Raw genomic sequence first — 24,005 nt, forward strand, 5'->3', positions numbered from 1 at the left:
CAGTTTTACTAGATATGTCATTCTTGATTGTAAACCCAGGTCTTTGCTCTACAAAATACTGTGTTCAAAGTCCTGCATTCTTTTAATGCTGCAGCTACTATGTCATTTGTTATTAGTATTTAAATTGTTTTTTTCTTGTTATTTTTAGTATTTTTCCTTAACCTTAGGGCTATAGAACTTAGCAATGATGTTCATATACATTTTCATCTTTGGGTCTCTGAGGTACCGATTGGTTGATTTTTTCAATTTCCATTTTACCCTCTGAGTTTAGAATTTCTGTCCAGTTTTCATTAATGATTTCTTGGAGAATTATATCTAAACTCTTTTCTTGATCGTAACTTTCCAGCAGTTTAACTATTCCTATATTATCTCTCCTTGATCTATTTTCCAGGTCCGTTGTTTTTGTGATAAGATATTTCATATTCTCTTCTATTAATTCATTCTTTTGATTTTGTTTTATTATTTCTTGTTCTCTTAAGGAAATCATTAGCTTTCCCCTGTGCAATTCTATTCCTTAATATAATATTTTTTCTGTGAGTTTCTGGATCTCTTTTTCTATTGAGGTGACTTCTCTTTCATAATTTTCTTAATTTTCTTGCATTGCTTTTGTTTTTTTCCTGCTTTTCCTCTATTTGTCTTATTTTTGAGATCTTTTTAAAACTCTTCCAAAAGCACTTTTTAAGCTGGTGGTCATTTGTTGTATTTCTTTGCTGATTGGAAGTAGATATTTTTACTTTATTGTTTTCTGAGTTTAAACTATGATCTTTTCTGTCCATATAGTAACTATCAACCGTTGGTTCTTCCTCCTTTGGTTCTTATATTTGTTTGTTTGTTTGTTTGTGGTTTGGTTTTTTTGTTTTGTTTTGTTTTAGTGGCCAGGTCAGTACACTAAATTATTGGATTTTTGCTGGACTCCCAGTATTACTGCAGTGCTGGGGTATGTTACCTCAGGTTTCAGGATTTTTTTATTTGCTTTTTTTCCTGTGTCATTTTTATTTATTCAAGTTTTTATAGTTCAGGGTCTGATGTAATCCCCAAGTCCATTGCTCAAGCCCCAGTCTGTGATTACTCTCAGGTGCTCCAACCAGACCCTATGGACAGTTCTGCCATTGCATCTGCAAGTAAATAGGCTACCTCCTCCTATAGTAGCCACTAAGGACCTGACTCACCTGGGAGTTCTTCCGTCCTGCAGCAACCACACTCACCAGTGTCCCAATCCCAGCTGGGACAGAACAGGTGTCTGGTCTTCATTCCCTAGACTTCCAAAGTCTCTCATCTGTCAGCAAAAAGCTTGAGGTCTTCCCCTTAGGGTCTGGATCCTGTGGCTTCTATGGTATCTACTCCTTCAGTCCTCAGTTACAGCCAGTAAGGGTCCCCTAAACCAATGCCACCACTAACACAGCTACTTCCAGAGCCCTTCACCTGATGATTCCAGTGATATCCTCCACATGTAAGCTCTGAGGCTCAGCAAACAAAGTGAAGTTGCTGGTCCTGTCCCCTTATTGATTTCACACTGTTTACTTTGTTCCTGCCCCCAGGACCTGTGGTGGTGGGACTAAGGCCAAGGAAATCAGAAATGTTCCTGTCTAGTTGTCTCTTTAGCTTCACTCCCAACTCCTGCTTGTTTTTCCTACTTTTAGCACTGATTCTATGGATATATTTTTGGTTGTTTGTGAGGGGTATTAAAAGGATGAAGAAGCTTCATGCCCTACTCCACCATCTTTCCATCATGCATCTCCCTAACACTCAAACAGAAATTTTTCAATTCATGTGTGGTTGATTCTTATAAAATTTCTAATTAGATAGTATATAATAAAGTAAGCTTAGCACTGTGCCTGACACATAAGAAATACTTAAATAAATTCTTGTTCATTGATAGAATGGGTAGTTGTTAATTTTCTCATGGGCTTTTTCTCTTTTTTTTTGTTAATTAGATGCGAAGTTTATTAGCACCTTAGGTATGTTTGCCTCCATCAGATAGCTTGCAGATCTTTCATTAATGCCCTCAAAAATTGTGTCACCACTGGTTAGGATCTTTCTATATATTTGATCAACTCCAGTTGCTTTTCCCATCATTTTTTTCTTTTAAGTCCATTTCTACTTCCTCCATAAGCACATCTAGAACTATGATGCTACTGTCCTTACTCTTGAAAAGATTTCTTAAAATAAAAATCTTAGCAGATTCCCCCCTTTTTTTCTTATTTGTTGTCCTCCTCTTAGTTTTATTTTAAAATACCCTTAAAATGATTTTGTTTAGTTGGGTCTCTTGTTACTTGTAATCTTGCATGATTCTTGCCTATATTTCAAGGTGCTTTATAAATATTATCTCATTTTATTCTAACAACAACTTTGGGAAGTAGTCCTATTATAAACTGAGGCAGATGGGGCTATATTGCTACTAAGTGTATGAGGCCAGATTTGAAATCAAATCTTCCAGCATACTATCCATTGCTGCCTATATACTATCTAGCTACCTAGAAAATAAACCAGCCAGGATTCCAAACACTGTTCTGATTCCATCATGCTAAACAAAACTGGGCAGCTAAGTGACACAATGGATAGAGTGCTGGGCCTAGAGTCAGGAAACTTTATCTTCCTAAATTCAAATTTGGCCTCAGTTATGAGCTCTCTGACCCTAGGCAAAACACTTAACCCTAAACACCTCAGTTTCCTCATCTGTCAAATGAGCTTGAAAAGGAACTGGCAAACTACTCCAGTATCTTTGCCAAGAAAACCCCAAATGGAGTCATAAAGAGTCAGGTGTGACTGAAAGAAATGAATGCAAGGCAAAACTTCCTTTTCTATTTTCTTCATTTTCTACCTGGTTTCCCTGACTTCTTGCTAGATTCAGCCCAAATCTCACTTTTTGCTAGAAACCTTTCCTCCTCCTCTGGCCCAAGTTCCTAGCCTGGAAAAGATAGATCCTCCTTTGGTCACTTTCAAATCCTCTCCATCTTCCTAATCTTTCTCTTATACAGGTCTCTACAGCCTCACTGCAATGGAGTTTCCAACAAATGACATTTTTTTTTTTAGCCAGGAGGTTCTTCAGTAATTCTGGAGAAATGGTAAAGAGAAGGGAAATAATTGCCTAGCATAAGTTGGAATTGCTGATGTTAGAGATTTCCACGATCTACCCACACACATACCCCCACACATACACATCAATTTCAAAATTTTTGAAATTTCTACTTTGTTTATTGACCGAGAAAGCATTTAATTGTAGAACATATAAAAATGAGAGAATACTGACTTGAAACTCTTGCTTTTTATTATTCCCTGTAGAAATGTTTTCAGCTATTTAACAGCTACTACCTAGGACTGGGGACAGGGTTATGGGAAAAAATATTTTGAGGTGTTTTCCAGTCCTATCAGGATGCTTAGGTGAAAGCTGACCTAGCCAGAATGGTGCAAAATGAGTGTGTGAGTGGTACTAACCTTCAGGGTTTTGTAGCCACTGCGTCTTCTGCAGTACCAGCAGCTAATGAGCAGCAGAATCCCCAGGATCACAGCCAGGATGCCAATTCCTACTGCCCTGTTCCAGAAAACACATAAATCCATCTTGGCATATGTAAACATTACTATTACTTCTTATTTACTTTCTTAAAAAAAACTTTTTAAACTCAGTATCAATTTGAAGACAGAAGAGCAAAAAGGGTTAGGCAACTGGGGGTAAGTGACTTGCCTAGGGTCACACAGCAAAGATGTGTCTGGGGTCAGATTTGAACCTGAGCCCTGTGTTCTGCAATCCTGGGGTTCTACCCACTGTGCTCCCTAGTTGTCCCTATTCTTATTTATTAGAAAGAAATATAAACATCTATTCTCTCTTTGGAGAGAACTTTCTCTCCAAACACAATCCCCAACCAGTCTTCCATTTTCCCTTTTACCCCCCTAACTTCATTTTCATATTCTCCAGCCACTCTCTACCGGCACTTTTCAGAACCCCCAAGATTCTGCCGATATCAGGGGTGTCCTGGAGTCTGCCAAGTGTGTGTGTCTTAGAGGAACAATGCAAATTGGTGTTAAAAAATCAAGGGTACAAGGGAGATATGCAAAGGGAAGTCTGATTCCAGCCTTAGTGATACTACTACTACGACTAGTAATGACTGAAAGTAATCAAGAGGCAGCTAGGTGGCACAGAGATCCAAGCTGGACCAGAATCACAAAGAGGTGGATTCAAATTCAGCCTTAGACTTTTACTACCGCTATAAGGTATCATAACTCCACCTGGTTTATCCCATCTGCCTGGTTTGGGAGGTGTAGTAGCTGGGCATTCCTTAGCTCCTTGGAGCCACAGGTATGGGCTGAGTGCCAGGGGTGCCCCAAGGGTGAATGAGCAGCCAAAAGGGGCTTGGTAAGCCCTCAGCCAGATGTGCTAGTCCTGGAACCACCCAGGTTCCTACTGCTGCTGCTGCTGCTGCTGCTACTCCTCCTATTATTGCTACTACTACTACCACCACCCCCACCACAATTACTACTAACACTTCCTGCCGCTATTACTACTACTACTGCTGTTGTTAATGTTGATGCTTCTTCTACTACTACTACCACCACTACTACTACTACTACTGCTATTACTACTACTACCACTACTACCACTACCACTATCACTACTACTAAAAGTACCACCACTACTACTACTGCTGTTGTTGCTATTACTACTACTGCTGTTGCTGATGTTGATGCTTCTATAACTACTACTACTACCACCATTATTACTACTACTGCTGCTGCTACTACTACTGCTACTGCTATTACTACTACTACCACCACTACTACTACTACCACTATCACTACTACTAAAAGAACCACCACTCCTACTACTGCTATTGCTGCTATTACTACTACTATTACTACTATTGCTACTCCTCCTCCTATCACTACCACCACCACCACTACTACTACTACTGCTACTGCTATTACTACCTCTACTATCACCACCACCACCACCACCACCACCACTCCTGCTGCTGCTGCTGCTGCTGCTACTGCTGCTACTGCTAACTACTACTACTACTACCACCACTACACCTGCCACTACTAAATGAGAGTGAGAGCTAGTATTTATATAGCACTTTTAAGTTTGCAAAAGGCTTTACATAGATTATATTATTTGATCCTCACAACAATCCTGACAGATAGATATAATTATTATCCCTATTTTACAGATGAGAAAATGGGTGTTGAGAGAGGTTAATTTGACCAAGGTTATATAGTTAGTATTTGGGGCAGAACTCAAATTCAGGTTCAAATTCCTAGCAGATGTAAGGATGAGATTTGTGTAAGGGGGATGGGACAAAAGGAGCCAGAGAAGGAGTGGCTGACAGTTGGTGACAGTTGGTGACAGCTGAGACCAGAGGAGAATTCTGGGTAACTCTCCAGAGGAAGGAGGGGAAGAAAAGGGCTTGGGACAGAGGAAGGAGGAGGACATCTCAGCTCAAATCCAGTCCTGAGGGCTTCCTGAGAATCTTTCTTTGGACATTGAAACCCTGATTCACTGGTCAAAGATTCCATCACTCCTCACCCAGCAAGACTTCAATCATTGAGTGAGCTAAGTGTTTGGACTCCATTTTGGGAGCGATCTCTTAGGCTCCTCTCATTACCCAACCTTGCTGAGAGACCCTTTCCGGTTTGACTTGCAATTATAGAAAAGGATAGAAATAAAAACTGAAGGAGAAGAGGTGAGGGGAGATGCTTAGGAGTGGGAACCTCAAAGGTTCCCACCCGAGTGACAGACCCCATATACATAGAGAAGAGAGCACCCCAAAATCCCTCTGCCCTTTGCCCCCTTCCCTGATCCCTATATTTATATTAATAAAAGACATTCATTAGTCAGATAGCATTTCAGAGTGCCTGAGAGACAAGGGGGAGGGGAATCACAGCTTGGGTGGCTGCCTCCATCTTGAAGCCAGACCACTGGCTGTGAAGTTGGCTGACCTCTTGGGAGTCTTGCATGAACCCCGGCCTCATTCAGAATCAGATTGGGGTCCCCCATAACTCATCTTATAGGGAAGCCTTGCCCCCAACTCCTGTGGGGTGGCACAACCATCCAGGTCACCCAGTTTTAGGGTGATACCCCCTCAAAGTCTCAGCAGTATATATTTGGCGGGAGGGGAGAGCTGGAGGAGAGTTTCCCCTCATAGACACTTTCTCTCCTCTTCTATCATAACATTAATTGCTGGTTATTATTATTATTATACATAAATTTGCATTAAAATTACATAAATCAAGGCATTAAAAAGTTTATGCTCTTATCTGACCTCATTTTTTACTTAACATTAATAAACCTAGTCAATTACCAAAAGAGACTATATGGAAAATAGATAATTTCTCAGAGATTTGGGAAACTGTCTTATGCCCTTACTTAAAGCCCTTAAATTGTCCAGGGAAATGGTGACAAATTAAAATAGATCCAGGACCACTAATCCATATATAAGGACACATACTAGCAGCATATTTACTTAATTTTTAAGGGTGATATTAACTGTTTTATTATATTTTTAAAAATTTCAATTGCATTGTAATTGAGTTTGGCAGCACTATCGGCATGTCATGGTTCAGCCAGAGCCTCTGGTCTAGGAGGTAAAGTGTAGCCTTTTAATCGTGGTATTAAAGATCTTCCACAATCTAGCTCCAAAATACCTTTTCAGGTTTAGCCCATACTGCTCCTCTTCATTTATTCTGTGTTCTATCCAAACTGGACTATTTTCTGTCTCCAATTCTCATCCTACTTCCTCCTATCTCTGTACCTTAACTAACATCTTTTTTACCTGAAATGGACTCTATATCCCACTCATCTCTCTTTGTTGAACTCCCTTCTTTCAAGATCCAACTCAGGTGCTCCCTCCTTTCTGGAAACCTTCTCCATTTTTTTCTCCTCTCCTAGCTGAAAGCAATGTCTTCCTCCTCAAAATTTTCATGACACTTTTCAGAGACTCTCTCCTTTGAACTCATCTCATTCTCCCATCTATCACAGTTATTTTTATACAATGAAATGCAGTTGTAAGCACCTAGAGAATAGGGCCTATCTACTATTGTAACTGTTATCCATTACTATATTATATTCCTAACACTCACCATAATATCTTGCTTTTAATAAATGTTTTGGTTAGACTAAATTGGAAATGAAAAATTTGAGCAGTTTAAAGAAACATGGAAAGACTTATATGAACTGATTTACATGATGCAGAGTGAAGAAAGTAGATATATAAGAATACTATATCCAATGAATAAAAAAACGTAAATGAATCAAACTCTGCTTAAATATTATATATGATGCTAGTTCCAGATGAAAATATATATATCTTTTTCTGTTAGTAAACTACCACCAGAGACTGTTTTGTCCAACTGGGGTTTTTTAGGGGAAAGAATTTTGGTTGTGGGGCAAATTTATAGGGTGATTTCTACAACCAAAACAAACAAATAAAAATAAAGCTTTAATTAAATAAATCAACAAATAAGCTGAATTGTATATGGAACCACTGGGAAACAGGTAGCTAGGTGATAGGTGGAGAACCAGTTCTGAAAACATCATAATCATATACCACAATTTGTTTAGCTATTCCCCAACTAATGGGCATCCTCTCAATGTTCAGTTCTTTGCCACCACAAAGAGAGTTGTTACAAATATTTTGGAATATAGAGGTTCTTTTCCTTTTTTCCTGATCTCCTTGAGGAATAGACCTCGCAATCATATTATTGGTTTTAAGGGTATATACAGTTTTATAACTCTCTGGGTATAATTCTAAATTGCTCTCCAAAATGGTTGGATTAGTTCACAGTTCCACCAACAGTGCATTAGTGTCCCCATTTTTTAATATTTGTCATTTTAGCCAATCTGATGAGTATGAGATGATATCTCAGAATTGTTTTTGTTTGCATTTCTCTACTCAGTAGTGACAATGCACTTTTTTATACACCTATATATGATTTTGAATTCATCATCTGAAAATTGCCTATTCATATCTTTTTCCCATTTATCAATTGGGGGATAGTTTTAATTCTTATAAATTTGACAAAGTTTTTAAATATTTTAGACATGAGATCTCTATCTGTAAAAAGGTAGAGGGTTTTGGGAATGGATTAAACTTGGCCAATGTGATTAGATTAACTGTGGGATGACAGATTCAGTCCAGGTAAAGCCTGTCCTGAGCTAGGAGAAAAAGACCAGTATATATCAGGTATGGATGTTGGATTTATTAACAAGGGAAGGTGAAAAGGGAAGTTTGGAGAATCCTAATCTAATGCCAACTACCTAAAAACCCCAGGTCTAAATATCTCTTCACAGAGATTTCTTCAGTGATTTTCCTACTCTCCTTCTCTCCTCATTATCTAAAATCCCAATTCCTGTTCTTGGCTAAACTAACACTAAATCTTCTTTTGCTGATTTTAAGGAAAAGGTCTGTGTAAGCCTGATAGGGCCCAAATAAGGTCCAAGATCCAAAAGGATCTAAGGCCTGATCTCACAATCAGAGATGCCAGATGGTTCAGGGTCACCAGAAACTCAGCAGATATCAACCAGCCAGCAGAGAAACAGGAAGCAACAGGTAGGATGGGAAAATAAGGTAGAAAACAGCCATAGGGAAAATAACCAGTCCCTCCAGGTCAAAACCAGAAAGAGGACACAGCTCAAACCCCAACTGTCTCTTAGTAACAGTTTAGCTCTCCCCTGCAGAATTCCAAAATCTTTTACTCTGCTGTCCCATGCCTCTGCCCTCTGCAGACTTATACACTTTCCTCCTTAACTTAACTTTTCCTTATAACATATATGAGAGACTGTCAATAAATTTCTCCCATTTTCTGTTTTCCTTCTAATCTTGGCAGCATTTATTTTGTACAAAAAATTTCAGTTTGATGTACTCAAAATTATCTTTTTTATATCTTTCAGTGTTCTCCTTCTCTTGTTGACTCATAAATTCCTCTCCTGTCATATCTGGTAAGTAATATGTTTCCTATTTTTCTAATTTACTTATGATATGTCCTATTATGTCTAGATCATATATCTATTTTGACTTTCTCTTAGAAAATGGTGTAAGATATTGGTATATACCTAGTCTCTGCCAAATAACTTTCCAATTGTTCCAGCAACTTTTGCCAATGATTTCTTATCCCCAAAATCTAGATCCATGGTTTCATCAAACAGAAGGTTTCTATAATATTTCACTATAGTTTGTTGTATGCCTGTCCTATTCCATTGATCTGCCCTTCTATTTCTTAGCCAGTACCAGATGGTTTTTTAAAAAACCCTTGCCTTTTATCTTAGAATCTATTTAGAATATTTGTTCCTAGGTAGAAGAGTGGTAAGGACTAAGTAATGGGGGTTAAGTGACTTGCCCAGGGTCACACAGCTGGAAAATGTCTTAGGCCATATTTCAGTACCACATAGTTTTGATAATTACTGCTTTATAATAACTTTAACATCTGGTACTGCTAGACTTCTTTTACTTTTTAAAACTAATTCTTTTGATATTCTTGATCTTTGGTTTTTCCTAATGAATTGTTATTATTTTTTCTAACTCAATAAAATAATTTTTTGGTAATTTAATTAGAGTGCCATGGTATAAGTAAATTAGTTTAGGTAGGATTGTAATTTAAATTATATTGGTCCTTCCCATCCATGAACAATTAATATTTCTCCAATTATTTAGGTCTGACTTTATTTGTGAAACAAACATTTTATAATTATTTTCAAGTAGTTCCTGTGTTGGTTTTGGTAAGTATACTCTCAGGTATTTTATTCTCTTTCATTATTTTAAATGGAGTATCTCTTTCTATCTCTTCTGATAGTACTTTTTTTGTATATACTAAAAATACTGATTATTTATGTGGGTTTTCTCCCCATATCCTACTACTTTCCTAAAATTATTGATAGCTTCAATTAACTTTTTAATTTGTAAGGGTTAAATTAGGGGTTTTGACAAAATAAGAAAGCAGCTTTTAATAACTTGAGTTTTAATGAGAATATAGTAGAGTTGTAAATTAATGTTATCCCTTTAAGCCAGAGAAGAGAAAACTTCTAGCAGCTTTTAACACTTAACAATTTAGTTTAATCAAAATGGAGATAGTAAAGAATATAGCAAAATGAATAAAGTAAAGTAAGGAAATATAGGAAAGAGGTAGAGAAAGAAATTTCCTAATGTCTATACTAGTTATCCTATAACTATCTATAACTGGCTATAATTACTATCTAAAACTGCCTACAACTACTGCTAATAACAACCACCTCACAAAGTTCTAACCCAAACCAGCTCAATCAAAATCAAACCAATTAGGTCTGTCAATGAAGACCAGCACCTTCCAAAAAAGTTCAAGGAAGGGAAAAAAAACCCTAACAGCCCAAACCAAAAGTCCAAAACCCAAAGGCAAAAAGCCCTCTAAAAGCTAAAGCCAAAAGCCCTCTCAGTAAGCTCAGACTTGCCTTTATATTCCAGCAACTAAATGCCAACCACCAACTAATCACTGTGTTATTTAAAAGTACTGGGGTTCTATTTGGAAGTATTGAGCCTCAAGATATGTAGTGTTTGACAGACTTCCTGTGGACATGTGGGGGACCTTGGAACTACATTTCCTGTGATCCAATGGGTTTCCAGTTTCTGATGTGATAATGTCAGACAACAGGAACCAAAGTGTAGCGCAGCTTAAATTTAGGGGTCAGGCTTGAGATGACCTCTTTGGCTACCTAATGAGGATGGCCAGTGGTGGTATTTTTGAATAGCTTTTACCAGGCGCGTGGTCGATTTATCTCTATCAGCATGGCTTTAATTAAAATTCTATTTTCCCTTATAATATCAGCCTTCATCATTTTTAAAAATAACATCACCAACCCACACCACCAGCAACCAATCCCCAACAACCAACTCATGTCCAGCAGCCAACTTCCCCATAACTGCCAGCCCTAATGTCAGCAACTGACACCCCGCCCCCACCAACCAAAGCTCAACCCCTTTTGTAACCTCACCCTACCTCACTTCCTATCTCTATGGTTTCTACTTCCTGTCACTGTGGGCTGGTTAATTCCTACACATCTCTATGGTAAGAGGACCTCCAGGTCCCCTTTTGAAACTGCTAAGTCATGATATTTTGACTATAGCTCTACAGTATTTAAATTGTTTTTTTCTTGTCACTCATAGTATTTTCTTCTTAACCTGGGAGCTATGAAACTTAACAATGAGGTTCATGTGCATTTTCATCTTTGGGTCTTTTTGAGTAGTTGTTTGGTGGATTCTTTCAATTTCTTTTTTTACCCCTTCATTCTAGAATTTCTGGACAGTTTTCCTTGATTTCTTGGAGTATGGTATCTAAGCTCTTTTTTTTTATCATAACTTTACAGAGGTCTGACAATTCTTATATTGTCTCTTCTTGATCTATTTTCCACATAAGTTATTTTATTAATAAGATGTTTCATATTATCTTCTATTATTTCATTCTTTTGATTTTGCTTTGTTAATTCTTGTTGCCTTTGGAAATCATTAGCTTCCTCTTGTTTAATTCTAGTTCTTAATTTTCTTCTGTAAGCTTCTGGATTTCCTTTTCTGTTTAGGTAATTCATAATTTTCTTGATTTCCTGTATTGCTCTTATTTCTTTTCTAATTTTTCCTCAACCTCTTTCATTTGGTTTTTGATGTCTTTTTAAACTCTTCTAAAAGCCCTTTTTGAGCTTGTGACTAATGTTTTTATTTGCTGTTTTAGAAGGACATATTTTTACTTCACTGTCCTCTGAGTTTGAACTCTGGTCTTCTCTCTCCCCATAATAGCTATCAATAGTTGAGTTTTTTTCTCCTTTTCTTACTGTTTAAAAAAAAACACAATCAACTTTAACATCCAGACCAATAGCCTTAATTATTAGCTTTATGCTGGAGTGACAGGATTCCGAGGGCATAGGGGATGGTGCCTCAGATTTCTGAATTTTTTTATACTTGCTATTTCCTGAGCCTATTTAGTTCTTCCAATTCCTATTATCCAGGGTCAGGTAAGTCTCTGGTCCTCAGCTCAAGCTGTAGTCTGTGATTGACTTAAGGTGCTCCAACTGTCCTCCAGGCAGTTTTGCCACTGCAAGCAGACTGTCACTGTGATAGTAGTCAGGGACTCTACTCTTATGGGGATTACCATAGCCAACAGAACTCTAGCCCTTCAGCAACCACACTCACAAGTGTGTGCTTCCTCTTCATTCTTCCTCTCCTAAAGCTGATGACTAACTAGTCTGTGAGATTTGACCCTGAAATTCTTCCCTGTTCAATGGTCAACCCCCAGCTGTGGGTAAGCAGAGATCTCTGGAAATGAGGCTACAATTCACACAGCTAATTCCCAGGGCCTTCTGCCTGTTGACTCCATAGTGTTTACCACTGGGATGCAAGCTCCCAGGTTTAGCAGATAAAATTTCCCCGTTGAACCTGCTTCCAGGGCTTTCCATAATTCTACATTGTTTGTTTGGTAATGTTTGCATTATCCAATAAGACTGAGGCAGGGTCTCAGTTGTTCTTGGCTACTCAGCTTCACACCTGAGTCTTATCTTTTCTTTCCACTTTTAACGTTAGTTCTGTGGAGTTATGTTTTATTGTTTGTGGGAGAGGAAGTTCCATGAACTATTCTACCATCTTCCAACCATCCCTTTAGTCAATTTTCAAAGATGTAATATTAGGGAATACAAAAACTCTAGCAAAAGAATTCTGAATTAGGTACTTGGTAAAATATGTTGGTCCTGATATTTGGAAGACACTGATAGTATTTTATGTTGCTTTTTCAAATTGACCTCTTTTTCCACTGCCAAGGAAAAGAACTAATCATTCCACTTGCTCCCATATTTGTCACTCTCACGGATCTGGGAATTCAGTTTTAAGTCATTTTGCACTAGCTGCCTTTCGCATAAGTTGAAATATTTATATATACCCCATATTTCAATAATCAACTGAACTGCCAAATGAAGGTAAGGTGTCATTATGTCATTCTGGACTTCTGGATCATAAAGATAACTCCCTCATACCTTTCCAAAGAGAATCTGGAACATGTCATGGAAGATACCTTGTGCTATCTAATATAACTGATTTCAATGTGTGTTATGTCAGAAGCAATTTGTGAAAATATCGAGCAGACGCTGCCACCTTTTACCAACCTTAATGAATGAATGAATTTTTTTCCTTTTTATTCACAACTTATATAGTGAGGGGGTCCCTACCCCCTTCAGTCCCAAATGCTCTGACAGAGCTACAGAGAGCCATCAACTTCCCACCTTCTGAAACTTCCTAATACATAATTTATTAAGCCTGCCAAGCTGCTTTAGAGAAAAATTGGAGAAAGAAAAACAAATGATAAAAAAATGACAATGTCTTTCTGAATCCTAAGACTCAATGATGAGTTTTGATACAATCATGAGACTGTGATATATTTGTCAAGTCAACCAGAATTTATTATATGTGAAGCACTGCACCAAATGCTGGAGATACAAATAAGTAAGCAGAAAGAAAGTCCTTCAAGGACCTTACCTTCTAATAGGGGAACACAAAACTTAGAAGGAAGCTGAAAAGTATGTAGTTTATTCCTTTTTCTGAATCAAAATGGACTCTTTGTTATCATGACTAGGGCACTCTGAAGATAAAAATGCATCAAGTAGTATTTCAGCTTACAAAGATTACTTGGAATGAGTTTTTTTCATTGAGTAAAATTTTGGTCAAGTAATTTTGATCAGATAATTATTTCTGTATATCTGGGTTTTAAAATTCCTTCAGAGAAAACTCATTTTAGGAATTTAGCTTAAATCCAAAGCAATGTAGTAATACTTGGCTATAGAGGCAGCTAGATGGTGCAATGGACAGGTGCAGTATTGGTCTTGTAGTCCAGAAAACCCAAGACCAAATAAGGTCTCAGAAACTTACTAGCTATGTGACCCTGAGCAAATCACTTAACTTCTGTCTTTCACAATCTGGCTCCAAACTATGGCTCCGGGCTCTAATTCTATACTACTCCCTTTCATATATTCTATTTTCTGTCTTAGCTAGATTATTTTCTGTCTCCTTTTATTCCATAATAAGTTCCCTTCATTTTAAAATGGAGTTCATTATAGCATTTGCTCTGAGTCATTGTGAGTATCAAATGAGATATTGCCAAAGGATTTAGCATGTCTGGCACATGGGCAGTCCTCAATAAATGCTTATTTCCTTCCTCCCAGTAGATATCCTAGATTGTTGTTGCCATTGTTGAGTGTCTTTATTTAGTCTCGGGGAAATTTCTATTTAAGCCAAGTGTTGGTGGGGAGGGCGTTCTGGGTAGGTGGCTCTAGACCTCAAGCTCCTCTTCTATAAAAATGAAGGAATTAGACTAGATCATCACTAAGGTTCCTGCCAGGTCTACATTCTTTGATCTATAACTGTCCTGAAATATTGGCATTTTATTTTCTGCTTAATGTAATATAATAATGATGATACAATGTGTTAACAAAACAGTATCAAACTAATGGCGAAGTCCTCCAGATTTGTTTAAAGGATGGCAAGTAAGGGTTCAGATCACCATTACCATGAATTATATATTTGCACATTGAAAGAAGCAGAACGGAGAGAAGCTGTATACAATAATGTAGCAATTTTGAAGAGTAACTATGAATGACTAAGCTATTCCAAGTAATATGAACATTCAAATCAACTAAGAAGGACTTATGAAGGGAAATATTATCTATCTGATTACTGATATATGAAAGTATGTATTGTATGATTCCATATATTATAACTGTATCAAATGTTGGTCTTTCCCAGTACAGGGTTGGAAGGGAGAGAAGACAACTTGGAACTAGAAATGTAACTTAAAAAAAATTTTTTTTTCTAAATAAATAAATATATAATTGTTGACTTAAAAAAAAAAAGGTAATTTTAAAGAATCCTAGCCTTAATGATCAAGATGAGTAGAAATAGAAATTATATAGCAAATTGTCAAAATTTAACACTGTATAATTAGAAATATCTTGAATCCCTAAAACTACATTACCCAAACTTCTTTTCTGTATTACCCACAATGCTTTTTTCCCTTTGTGTTTGTGTCTTCACATGTTGGTTAAAAGTTCTGAGGCTCCGCCTTGCTCATCCTTTTTTGTTCTGGAAAGCTGGCTGAGTTAGTACCTTTTTAGTTAGCTTTTTTGTTAGTTTATTACTAACAAAATTTTATAAAATATAATAGTTACTGTATATTCATTTTAATCTCCACAGCACCAATATTGAAGACTTGAAAAGGGAATATTGGAAACAGCCATGTGAGGAGTGTAATAATGAAACCAAAAAGGGAAGAAAAAAAGAACACCTTTTTAATATTAGGTGGCAAATTTTGTATTGAATCCACTTGACCTAGTTGTGTGACTTCTTCCTTCAGAAGTCCAGAGAAAGCATGTGATGAGTATAACTTAGGCTCAAGGATTAGTGCTATTTCCTTTCCCTCAGTCTTACTTTTCTCTTTCTTTAAAGCCTTATTCTAGTCCAGTGATGGCAAACCTTTTAGAGACCATGAGCCTTGCCCTGCCCTGCCCAGACCCTGTGCCCTGCACCCCTCCTTTGCCTCCTACCCCTTACCCCAGAGAGGGGAGGAAGCACTCCCATTGGGCTTCTAGGCAGAGGGTGAGTGAAGTGAGGACATTTGTGGAGATGGGGAGGGGAGTAGCCAGAGCACTGTGCTTCCCTCCAGCTCTGCCACCTGTGAGCTGCCCACTTTACCCCACAGGGGAGGGAGGAAGTGTTTTCATTGGGCTGCTGAGTGGGGGAAGGGGTGAAATGAAAATATGTCCTCTTGTGGTAGAGAAGGGGAAGAGAGCAGCTGCCCCAGTCCCTCTGCCTTAGTAATGAACTCTGGCAGGCAATGGCTCAGGTACCCAAAGAGAGGTCTCTGAGTGCCCTTTTTGGCACACGTGCCATAAATTCCCCACCACAGTTCTAGTCCCTCCAGTGGCTTCTCTCTACTTACAATGACCTTCAGACCCTTAGGCCACACATAACACTCTTCCTTATAGCTCCCTAATGTATGAAATAACTAATATTTTGTATTATAGCCACCTAGCTTGGTGTCTTATAATCCTACAAGATTGCAATAGACGCTGCTTTATTTAAATTTTATATCTCCCCAACACCTATCATAGTGCTTAAGCACACAGAATACTAATAATAATTAGCAATTATATATAACTTATTTTATACCAGGCTGAGCACTTTATAATTATTATATCATTTGATCCTCACAACAATCCTGGCAGGTAGGTACTATTATTATACTCTTTTTAAAGATGGATTAACTGAGACAAAAGATATTAAGTGACTCGCCAGGACTATTATATATCTTGCCAAGCTATTATATATCTGAAGTTAGATTTGAATTCAGGTTTTCCTGCTTCCAGGAAAACTACTGCTCTATCCACTAAGTCACAGAAAATGCTTACTAGGTGTTTAATAGATATATTGAGAGTGTATATTACAATATATCTGTGTGTCATATGCCCCTGCTAAGCTACAAATTTCTCATGGGCAAGAGCCACATTTTTGTATCTCCTCTAATGCATAACAGAGTTTAGTATTCAGTTTGTATTTAATCAATATTTATAAGGTTCATAATGGTGCCACAGACATCACCTTGAGGAAAGATGGAACAAGAAATAAAATCACCAAGAGTTATAGCTTAACATGGAGAAGAAGAGAAACTAGAAGACTATCCATGGACATCACTCCCTATAAAAGGGTCTGGCTAGAGAAAAAGGAGCACAGGTTTCATCACCTTTGGGGTCCTGCCTCTCAAGCAGAGGATCCCAACTTGATTTTAATGGTTAAAGTAGTTGAAAAAAGGGCGAAGTTTATAACCCTTTCCCCTATATATGTCGATAGTATAAGATTGTGAGTTCCTTGAGTGTAGCACCTGGGTTTAGTTTTGGGCTGTTTTGTTTGTCACACTCCACTAATGTGTTGGTCAGTCTTGCTAAACTGTCTTTTTTCCCCCTCTTAATTTTATATTTGTTGTGATAAGGGATAGCATCTCAAAAGCAACACATCCATAATTGAATTCATTCTCTTTTCCCCAAAAGTCCATTCCTCTTCTGAATTGCCCTGTTTCCACTGAATACCCCACCCCTCCTTTCAGTCACAGTCTTGGCATTAACTCTGATTCTTCACTCACTTTCATACAACATATCTATTAAATTTATTTCTTGCTTATAGAAGTCATACCCTTCTCCCCACTCACATGGTCACCTAGCTCAGGCCCTCATCACCTGAGAAGGTTGCCATGGAATATTGTAGAGACTCCTAACTACTCTCTCTGTCACACTTTTCTCCCCATTCCAATCCACACAGCTGTCAAACTGATTTTTCTAAAACGCAAATCTAACCATGTCATTCTCCTACTTAAACTCCAATGGTTTTCTATACCTCGAGAGTCAAATATATGCTCCTCTCTTCTGGCCCCAACCTACTTTTCTAGGTTTGTTTTCATGTGAATATATTACTCTCCATCTAATATTCTGTGGTCTAGCCAGACTGACTATTGTTTCTCACACGTGACAGTCAATCTCTTTTTTCTGTGCACTTTGCACTTGCTGGATTAAATCTTCTGCTTGGCATTCAAAACTCTTCAGAATCTGCAGTGCCCTTTTATCTTCTTACATCTTACACCCTACCATTTAGCTCTTTAATCCACTGCCACTGGCCTCCTTGATGTCCCTCAAACAAGATTTGCCGTGTCCTGACTCTAGGCATTTTCACTGACTGTCCCCGATGCCTAGAATACTATAAAAGATAACTTAGTTAAATTGTTTTACTAGGATATAATCATTGTTTTATTAATATTTTGTACTTGCATAACTTCTGCATGTAATCCTCTTAGATGGCCAAAATTATAATAAGTTGTAATTGTAATAGAATTAATGATAAGGAATAACTCTAATTATTAATGAACTGAATAATTGGGTATGAGAATCAGTATTCAGTAATCATATTATGAGTAAAAATCACAAAGAAAATTCTCTAAAATGCCTTAGCAAGATATCTTTGCCAAGGGGAGCTGTGTACATGAATCCAGCATCCTGGAAGGCATCCAGATCGTATGATATCTCAGTTGGCTTTGAAGCTACAAGAAATGACTTTGACTTTTACCATATATGAAACTGAAGAGACCTTCTCTGGTCACTGCTCTAAAAAGAGATGTTCAGAAGACCAATTCCCCTTTAAGGGGGAAGGAGTAGTCAGTGTAATTTGATCTGTATATACAGGTTATACTAAATCTGGCCAAGTTGGGGCTTGGAACCTGACATTTTGTAATTTATAACTTTCTACAAATAAATGTCAGTTTGGCTCAGTTAACTATTTCTCAGTTTTTATTTTTTATTTTTTTTTCAATATTTTCCCTCCTTATCTCTGCCTTCTGGCTTCCATCAAAAATCCCACCTCTACAGGAAGCCTTTCTCAGTCTCTCTTAATTCTAGTGTCTTCCCTTTGTTAATTATTTCCAACGTGTCCTATATATAGCTTGTTGCTTGCATGCTGTCTCCCTCATTAGATTTTTGAACTCCATGAAAGGACTGTCTTCTACTTTTCTTTGTATCCCCAGCACTTAGCACAGTGCCTGGTACAAAATCAGTATTTATAATAGATGTATGTTGAACAACTAACTGATTGTTCCCCATGCCTGAATAACTATGAGGAGAAAGGACTGTATTTCAGCAATGAAGATGATTAAAAGCAAAAGATAGAATTTTTAAAATAAGGCAGTTGTATCAGATATTTAATACTGGCCCTTATAGCTCTTTCTCTAGGTCCTGTGGTAAATAGCATAATTATTTTCCCTCTCCCAGCTTCCAAGAGAACAAAGAACCAAACACTGGATTCTCCCCCTAGGAAAGTATAAGACTGAAGAAAGATAATTTATTCACGCTGATATACAAGATTTTACTCACTGCCAAATGGGCCCTTATGAGACCACTAAACGTTTTTCACCAAATGGGACCTTCTCTTGAGGGGCCAGCATCCCAAAGAGTATTCTTTATTCCCATAATCCTCTGGTCTACCAGCCTTGAACTGCATGTGATATTATTTCTAGGGTTCTAACACAATTTTCGTGCCTCTCTTGTGGGCTTCCTTCATTGTCCCTTACTTTTTCTTTGTACTTCTCTAGGCTTGTTCTAGAATACTCTTCTTTACACCCAATTTGGCCCATCTAAATTGGCTTTTTCCTGTTCTTCATACATGAGATTCCAGCTCTTGCCTTCATGCTTTTATGTCTGGTATCTACTTTTTTCTCACCTCTACTTTTTAGAATCTTTAGTTTTCTTCAAAGTTCAAAAGCTCCAAGTTGCCAGTGTTCTCTCTCTCCTCAAATTATCTTGAATATATTTTCTCTATATATTCTATATCACTCCCCCTTCTCCCTCGAGAACCACCCATCGAATGTACTTCAATGATAGCAGGAATTGTCTTTCATTTGTGTCACTGAATCTTTGCTTTTGTGATAGTAAGTACTTAGGAACCTCAAATTCTGAGGATAGGAGAGACCTCCAGGGTAATCTACTTCAAAGTATACCCAAATCATAAATCCTATTCACAATGTCTCTGACTGGTCATTTAACTTCTGAAAAACTTCCTTGGATAAAGAACTTCATGACATTTTCTGAAGCATCTCATTCCAATTTTCTTAAGGAGATTTTTCTTAACTTGTCATTGAGTTGAACTTAACAAATGTTGAGTTGAAGTCTATCTCACTGTACCTGATTATGAAGGTTTATAATTGGGATTCAGGTACATTACCTGTCTTTCCTGGTCCAGACATTGGAGAACTGGCACCATCTCCTGGGAGAAAGAACAACTACAACTATAGGCAGAAAATCAAATAATAGGGAACAACTGGAATACAAAGCTGGGGTATTAAGCCCTTAAGCCTTGATGATGTACCAACCAGGGCAGTTCTGTGAATCACACAGATGGCACAGATCTCCACTGGAGTAAGATGAAATGGACTCTCACTGGGTTCTAGACTAAGTCCTTCCTGTGTTTCTCATTCTGTAAATAAAAATTGTTCCAAATTTGATGCCTTGCGATCCTAAGATCTTTTAGGTCTGTGTTGGCTAGTGACATTTTTTAGGAACTATCTGATGTAGTAGTAAAAGGATAGAGATAATGATAAGATTTAAGAGAAATGAAAGGTTGCCTTTAAGGCACATGCTAGGAACTCTAGAGAAAGGATTTTAGCAGGAGGCAGAGGAGGAACAGTTTGGAATGGACTGTTTTTAGAATGAGTGACTTCCTATCTAGAGAAGACTCTTCCTTTCCAGAAGGGAGGAGGAAAGGCTGGCTTGCTGGAGCTTGGCTACCTCAGCCTATCTATGGAGAAGGAAAAACCCTAAAATCATCTTTGGAAGTTCTCTGTTTGACAGGAGAACATCTAGCAAAGGATCTGACTATATCTGTTGTGTTTTTATCAACTTTCCAGAAGGTTTTGTTTAAAATCCTGTCAGTTTGGCTTTGAGGTTTTACCTCAGGGATCAGACCCACCAGGGTTGGACTTAGCCATTTTGAGAGCAATCATAATGGGTTTTGAAGACAGCTTTTGAACTCAACCAAACCAACTACTGAGGGTCATATATAGGCAGCTTAGCCAGCTCTTTTTGGGGGACACCTAGGTAGAAATAGGGAGCTGGTAAGTTAGCTTGAAGACTGGAAGACTCCCTCTTGCAAGGGACATAGATTGTGGTGGGTTGGATAGCTAGATCCTTTAGAGTCAGGGACACCTTGTTCTGATCCTCAGTTTGTACCCTCTCTTTGAGTAAATAACCATACTGATTTTATGTAACATTGTCTCCAAGGCATTTTGCCTGACTAGCCCAGTGAGAGAGTGATTCTGCTTTACTCTCACTAACAGGGGACTAGAATACCCAGAGACCACAGCTGAGTATTTAGGGAGTTCTCTAAGTGGAAACTATATCTATCCACTTGAGTTCTCTTATTAGCTTTCTGGGTTTATTAGCTACTTTCTGTTTTTTTGTTTTTTTTTTACTGAGTAGGTACAAACTAGTCTGAGAGGTTGTCATTGTTGGTCAGTCGTTTCAATCATCTTTGGCTCTTTGAAGTCCCCAAAAGGACCCAAGCCCATGACACAAGGTTTATCTATTAATATATGAATACTTCTACTAAAGTGCTCTAACTTTAATATTAGAACTTAACAAAATTTCTTAAAGGAATATTTCTATCTTTTGGTCATCAAAATGGTGCCAGTTCCATCTTTTAGACCTCTGACTCTCAAACAATGACTGTCAGCAAATTTTAGGTCTTTCCTAATTATTAGTGAGTTGCTACCAGCAGCCTTTCCTTTTATAGATCATAGAATGTGAGAGCCTGAAGAGTCCTTAAAAGGTTACCCATTTGATGCCTTCTCGTTTTGCAAATGAAACTGTATTTTAAAAAGTTAAGTCACTTGCATAAAAGCCTAGAGTATGTAGTAGGCAATTGGAACCCAGATGAGCACACTTCAAGTATGGAATTCTAGTATAATTTCTAGGATACCACACTATCCCTCTACACTCTCCACAAAGGTGAGGAGCAGATAGAAGGGACCCTGTTACAGCCTACCCAATCAAAACCCACCCAGAGACAAATCATTGTCAAGACAAACCAAAAAAACCAAAACACAACAACAACAACAATAACAAAAACCTTATACAAAATGAGATAAAAGAACTTTTCCATGAAGTGAAATTTCATTTGAAGCTGTATGATTTATCTAAGAGTTAGAGATGCATTTCTTGAGTTCCAGGGTATAAAAACTATATTTTCATAGGCTAGAAATGAGAAAAGGTGTATCCCTCTGTAGAAGTTTTGTACTCCTTACTTTGTACTCCATCTGGTTACTGTATATTAACGGGTTTCACAGCCTACTTGTTTCTGTACTTGCCTCCTGACTTTTCTTGCCTAATCTCAGTTTCCTCCATACACATTTGTGATCCAGTCACCTATAGTATTCTTTAAATCACCACCACCCTCCCAGACATACTCCATGCTTTCTCACCTCATCCTAATGCCTAAAATTACTCTCCTTAGTCTTTTCTCTTGTAGAATTCCTAACCAATCTTTAAGGCCCAGCTCAGATGCCACCTCATCCTGAAGCCTCAATGAATCCTGCCTCAGTTCCTCTCCCTTTCAGATCTCACAGAACCTTTTGTTTTCTAATTCTCTGATATGCTTTTAAGGTAATAAATAATGTGTCATCCCTCTACTAGATAGAAACTCTGGGAAGGTAGGGACTGTGTCTTTAAACTGTCACCCTCAATGTTTAGTACAGTGCTTTGCAATACAATATGAGAAACATTTAAGCCCCTACAGAGTGCTAGGATACCTGTTAGAAAAAGGAAGCTAATCCCTGCCCTCAGGGAGTTTACTATCTAATTCGGGTAGACGACACACATTAGAAGCTGAAAAGCTGAAGGGAGAAGGGAGTGAACTATGGTAGGAGCATGAAAATGGTGGAGTCATTTCCAAGCAGTGTATCTTGTGAGGCATGAATAGTTGGCTGGGCTTCTAAGCCTTCTTTAAATGGGGGTTTGTGGAGTTTTTTGCCCTGTCCTCCAGCCCTTCAAACAGAAGAGCAAAGACAAGTTTATAGAAGACCTTGAATAAACATTGACTTTATTAAAAAATATTATTTTGTCCCTCTCTACTACCCCACCTTGCAAGTTTCTCCTTATCATGAGATGTTCTTCCCTTACTGTATAGTTTATTTAATGGTTATACTTACTTTATTTATCCTGAATTGGTACATTTCATCCATTCTGTGTCCTGTAACATATATCTGAGGAAAATCCATCTGCCCTTTGTTCTTTTGGGGACCATTTCTCACCCCCCCACACACCATCCCTCAATTCTACCACCAAATAAGTCTCTTTCTGGAATTTCTGGGTTTGGGTAATATATGGTATGTAGCATTAGAAGAGACTAGAGGTCATCAAACCAAATTTCCTCATTTCTCCTCCTACATGAGAAGGCTAAGACAGTGAAAAATGAAGAATGGAATTTACATAGGGAAGTCATGAAGGCAAGAGAATAGTGACAGAGGCCAAGGATCATTTAGAACCCTGGAAGCAAATTGATGTTACAAGTATTTATAAATTTTTACAAAGGTCAAGTGACTGGCCAGGTCATATAGGCGGTAATGTATGGTAGAGTAGTAGAACCAGGACTCAAATTAAGGATTCTCGACTCCAATTCCAGGGCTCTTTTCATTGTATTTCATTGTATTTCATTTGCATTTATCTTCCATCTCCAAACCACCTTCAAAATCCTAAACATATTAGATGAAGCAGAATTATTTTCAGAGTACATATTGTGGGCAAAATCAGAAAGCCGGACAATTTCCCAGTTGGGAGCTTTGGGCTCAGATACATTAAAATAGAATTCAGTCAAAAATGTAAAGCCCACCTTTGAAACCCTAGGTTTCTCCATTCCTAGATGAAAGCAAATAGCCTCAAACCATCCTGAACCTGGCTGCCTGCCTAACTCAGTCAAGCAAAAAGTTTCTTCCCTTTGTGTCATATATGCTGTGGAAATAGACAAAAAGTATATTTATGGACAAGCACACACTTTCGGGGGTGGACAGGCTCCCATCTACAAACTGCAAGTTGGAAATCTGAGTTGGGTTCTAGACTCACTCTTCAGCTGTAATGTGAGAAGAAGACTTCTTTTTCTTGAAGTATACATCTATGAAGTGAGCATTTTCTTTTGTCATCTTGTGAAGGCAGAGTAAAAGTTACCTAAAAGAAAGGATGACACATTAATGAAGCAAGAGTTAACTCAAGTCCTCCCCTTTGGTCTTAGAATCAGAAAACCTGATTTCAAAGGGTGACCCCAACATTTAGTTACTGCACAATTCTCAGCAAAGTGTTTAACCTCACTGAGTCTATATTTCTTCATCTTTGACACGTGGATAATATGCTACTAGGGAAATTTGCTTAATCTTGTTTTTGAAAAAGATGCTTTTAGTAGGGTTTTTTGGATGACTGTTGGAAAGCTTCTGCT

General features: G+C 37.9%; 1 protein-coding gene across 1 annotated transcript in view; it reads right to left on the minus strand.

Annotated features, from left to right (window-relative positions):
* The window catches only part of MLANA (melan-A), a 37,252-nt gene extending 13,537 nt beyond the window's left edge, over window positions 1-23,715 (minus strand). Inside the window, exons 1-2 of the mRNA XM_044657035.1 lie at window positions 23,639-23,715; window positions 3,436-3,532 (exon numbers count right to left, since the gene is read on the minus strand). Coding sequence (XP_044512970.1) covers window positions 3,436-3,532; window positions 23,639-23,715 — 174 coding nt within the window. The remainder of the gene's footprint in view (window positions 1-3,435; window positions 3,533-23,638) is intronic.
* Window positions 23,716-24,005: the final 290 nt, after the last annotated feature.

Source organism: Gracilinanus agilis, chromosome 1, assembly GCF_016433145.1.
Source record: "Gracilinanus agilis isolate LMUSP501 chromosome 1, AgileGrace, whole genome shotgun sequence".
Classification (NCBI taxonomy): Eukaryota; Metazoa; Chordata; class Mammalia; order Didelphimorphia; family Didelphidae; genus Gracilinanus; species Gracilinanus agilis.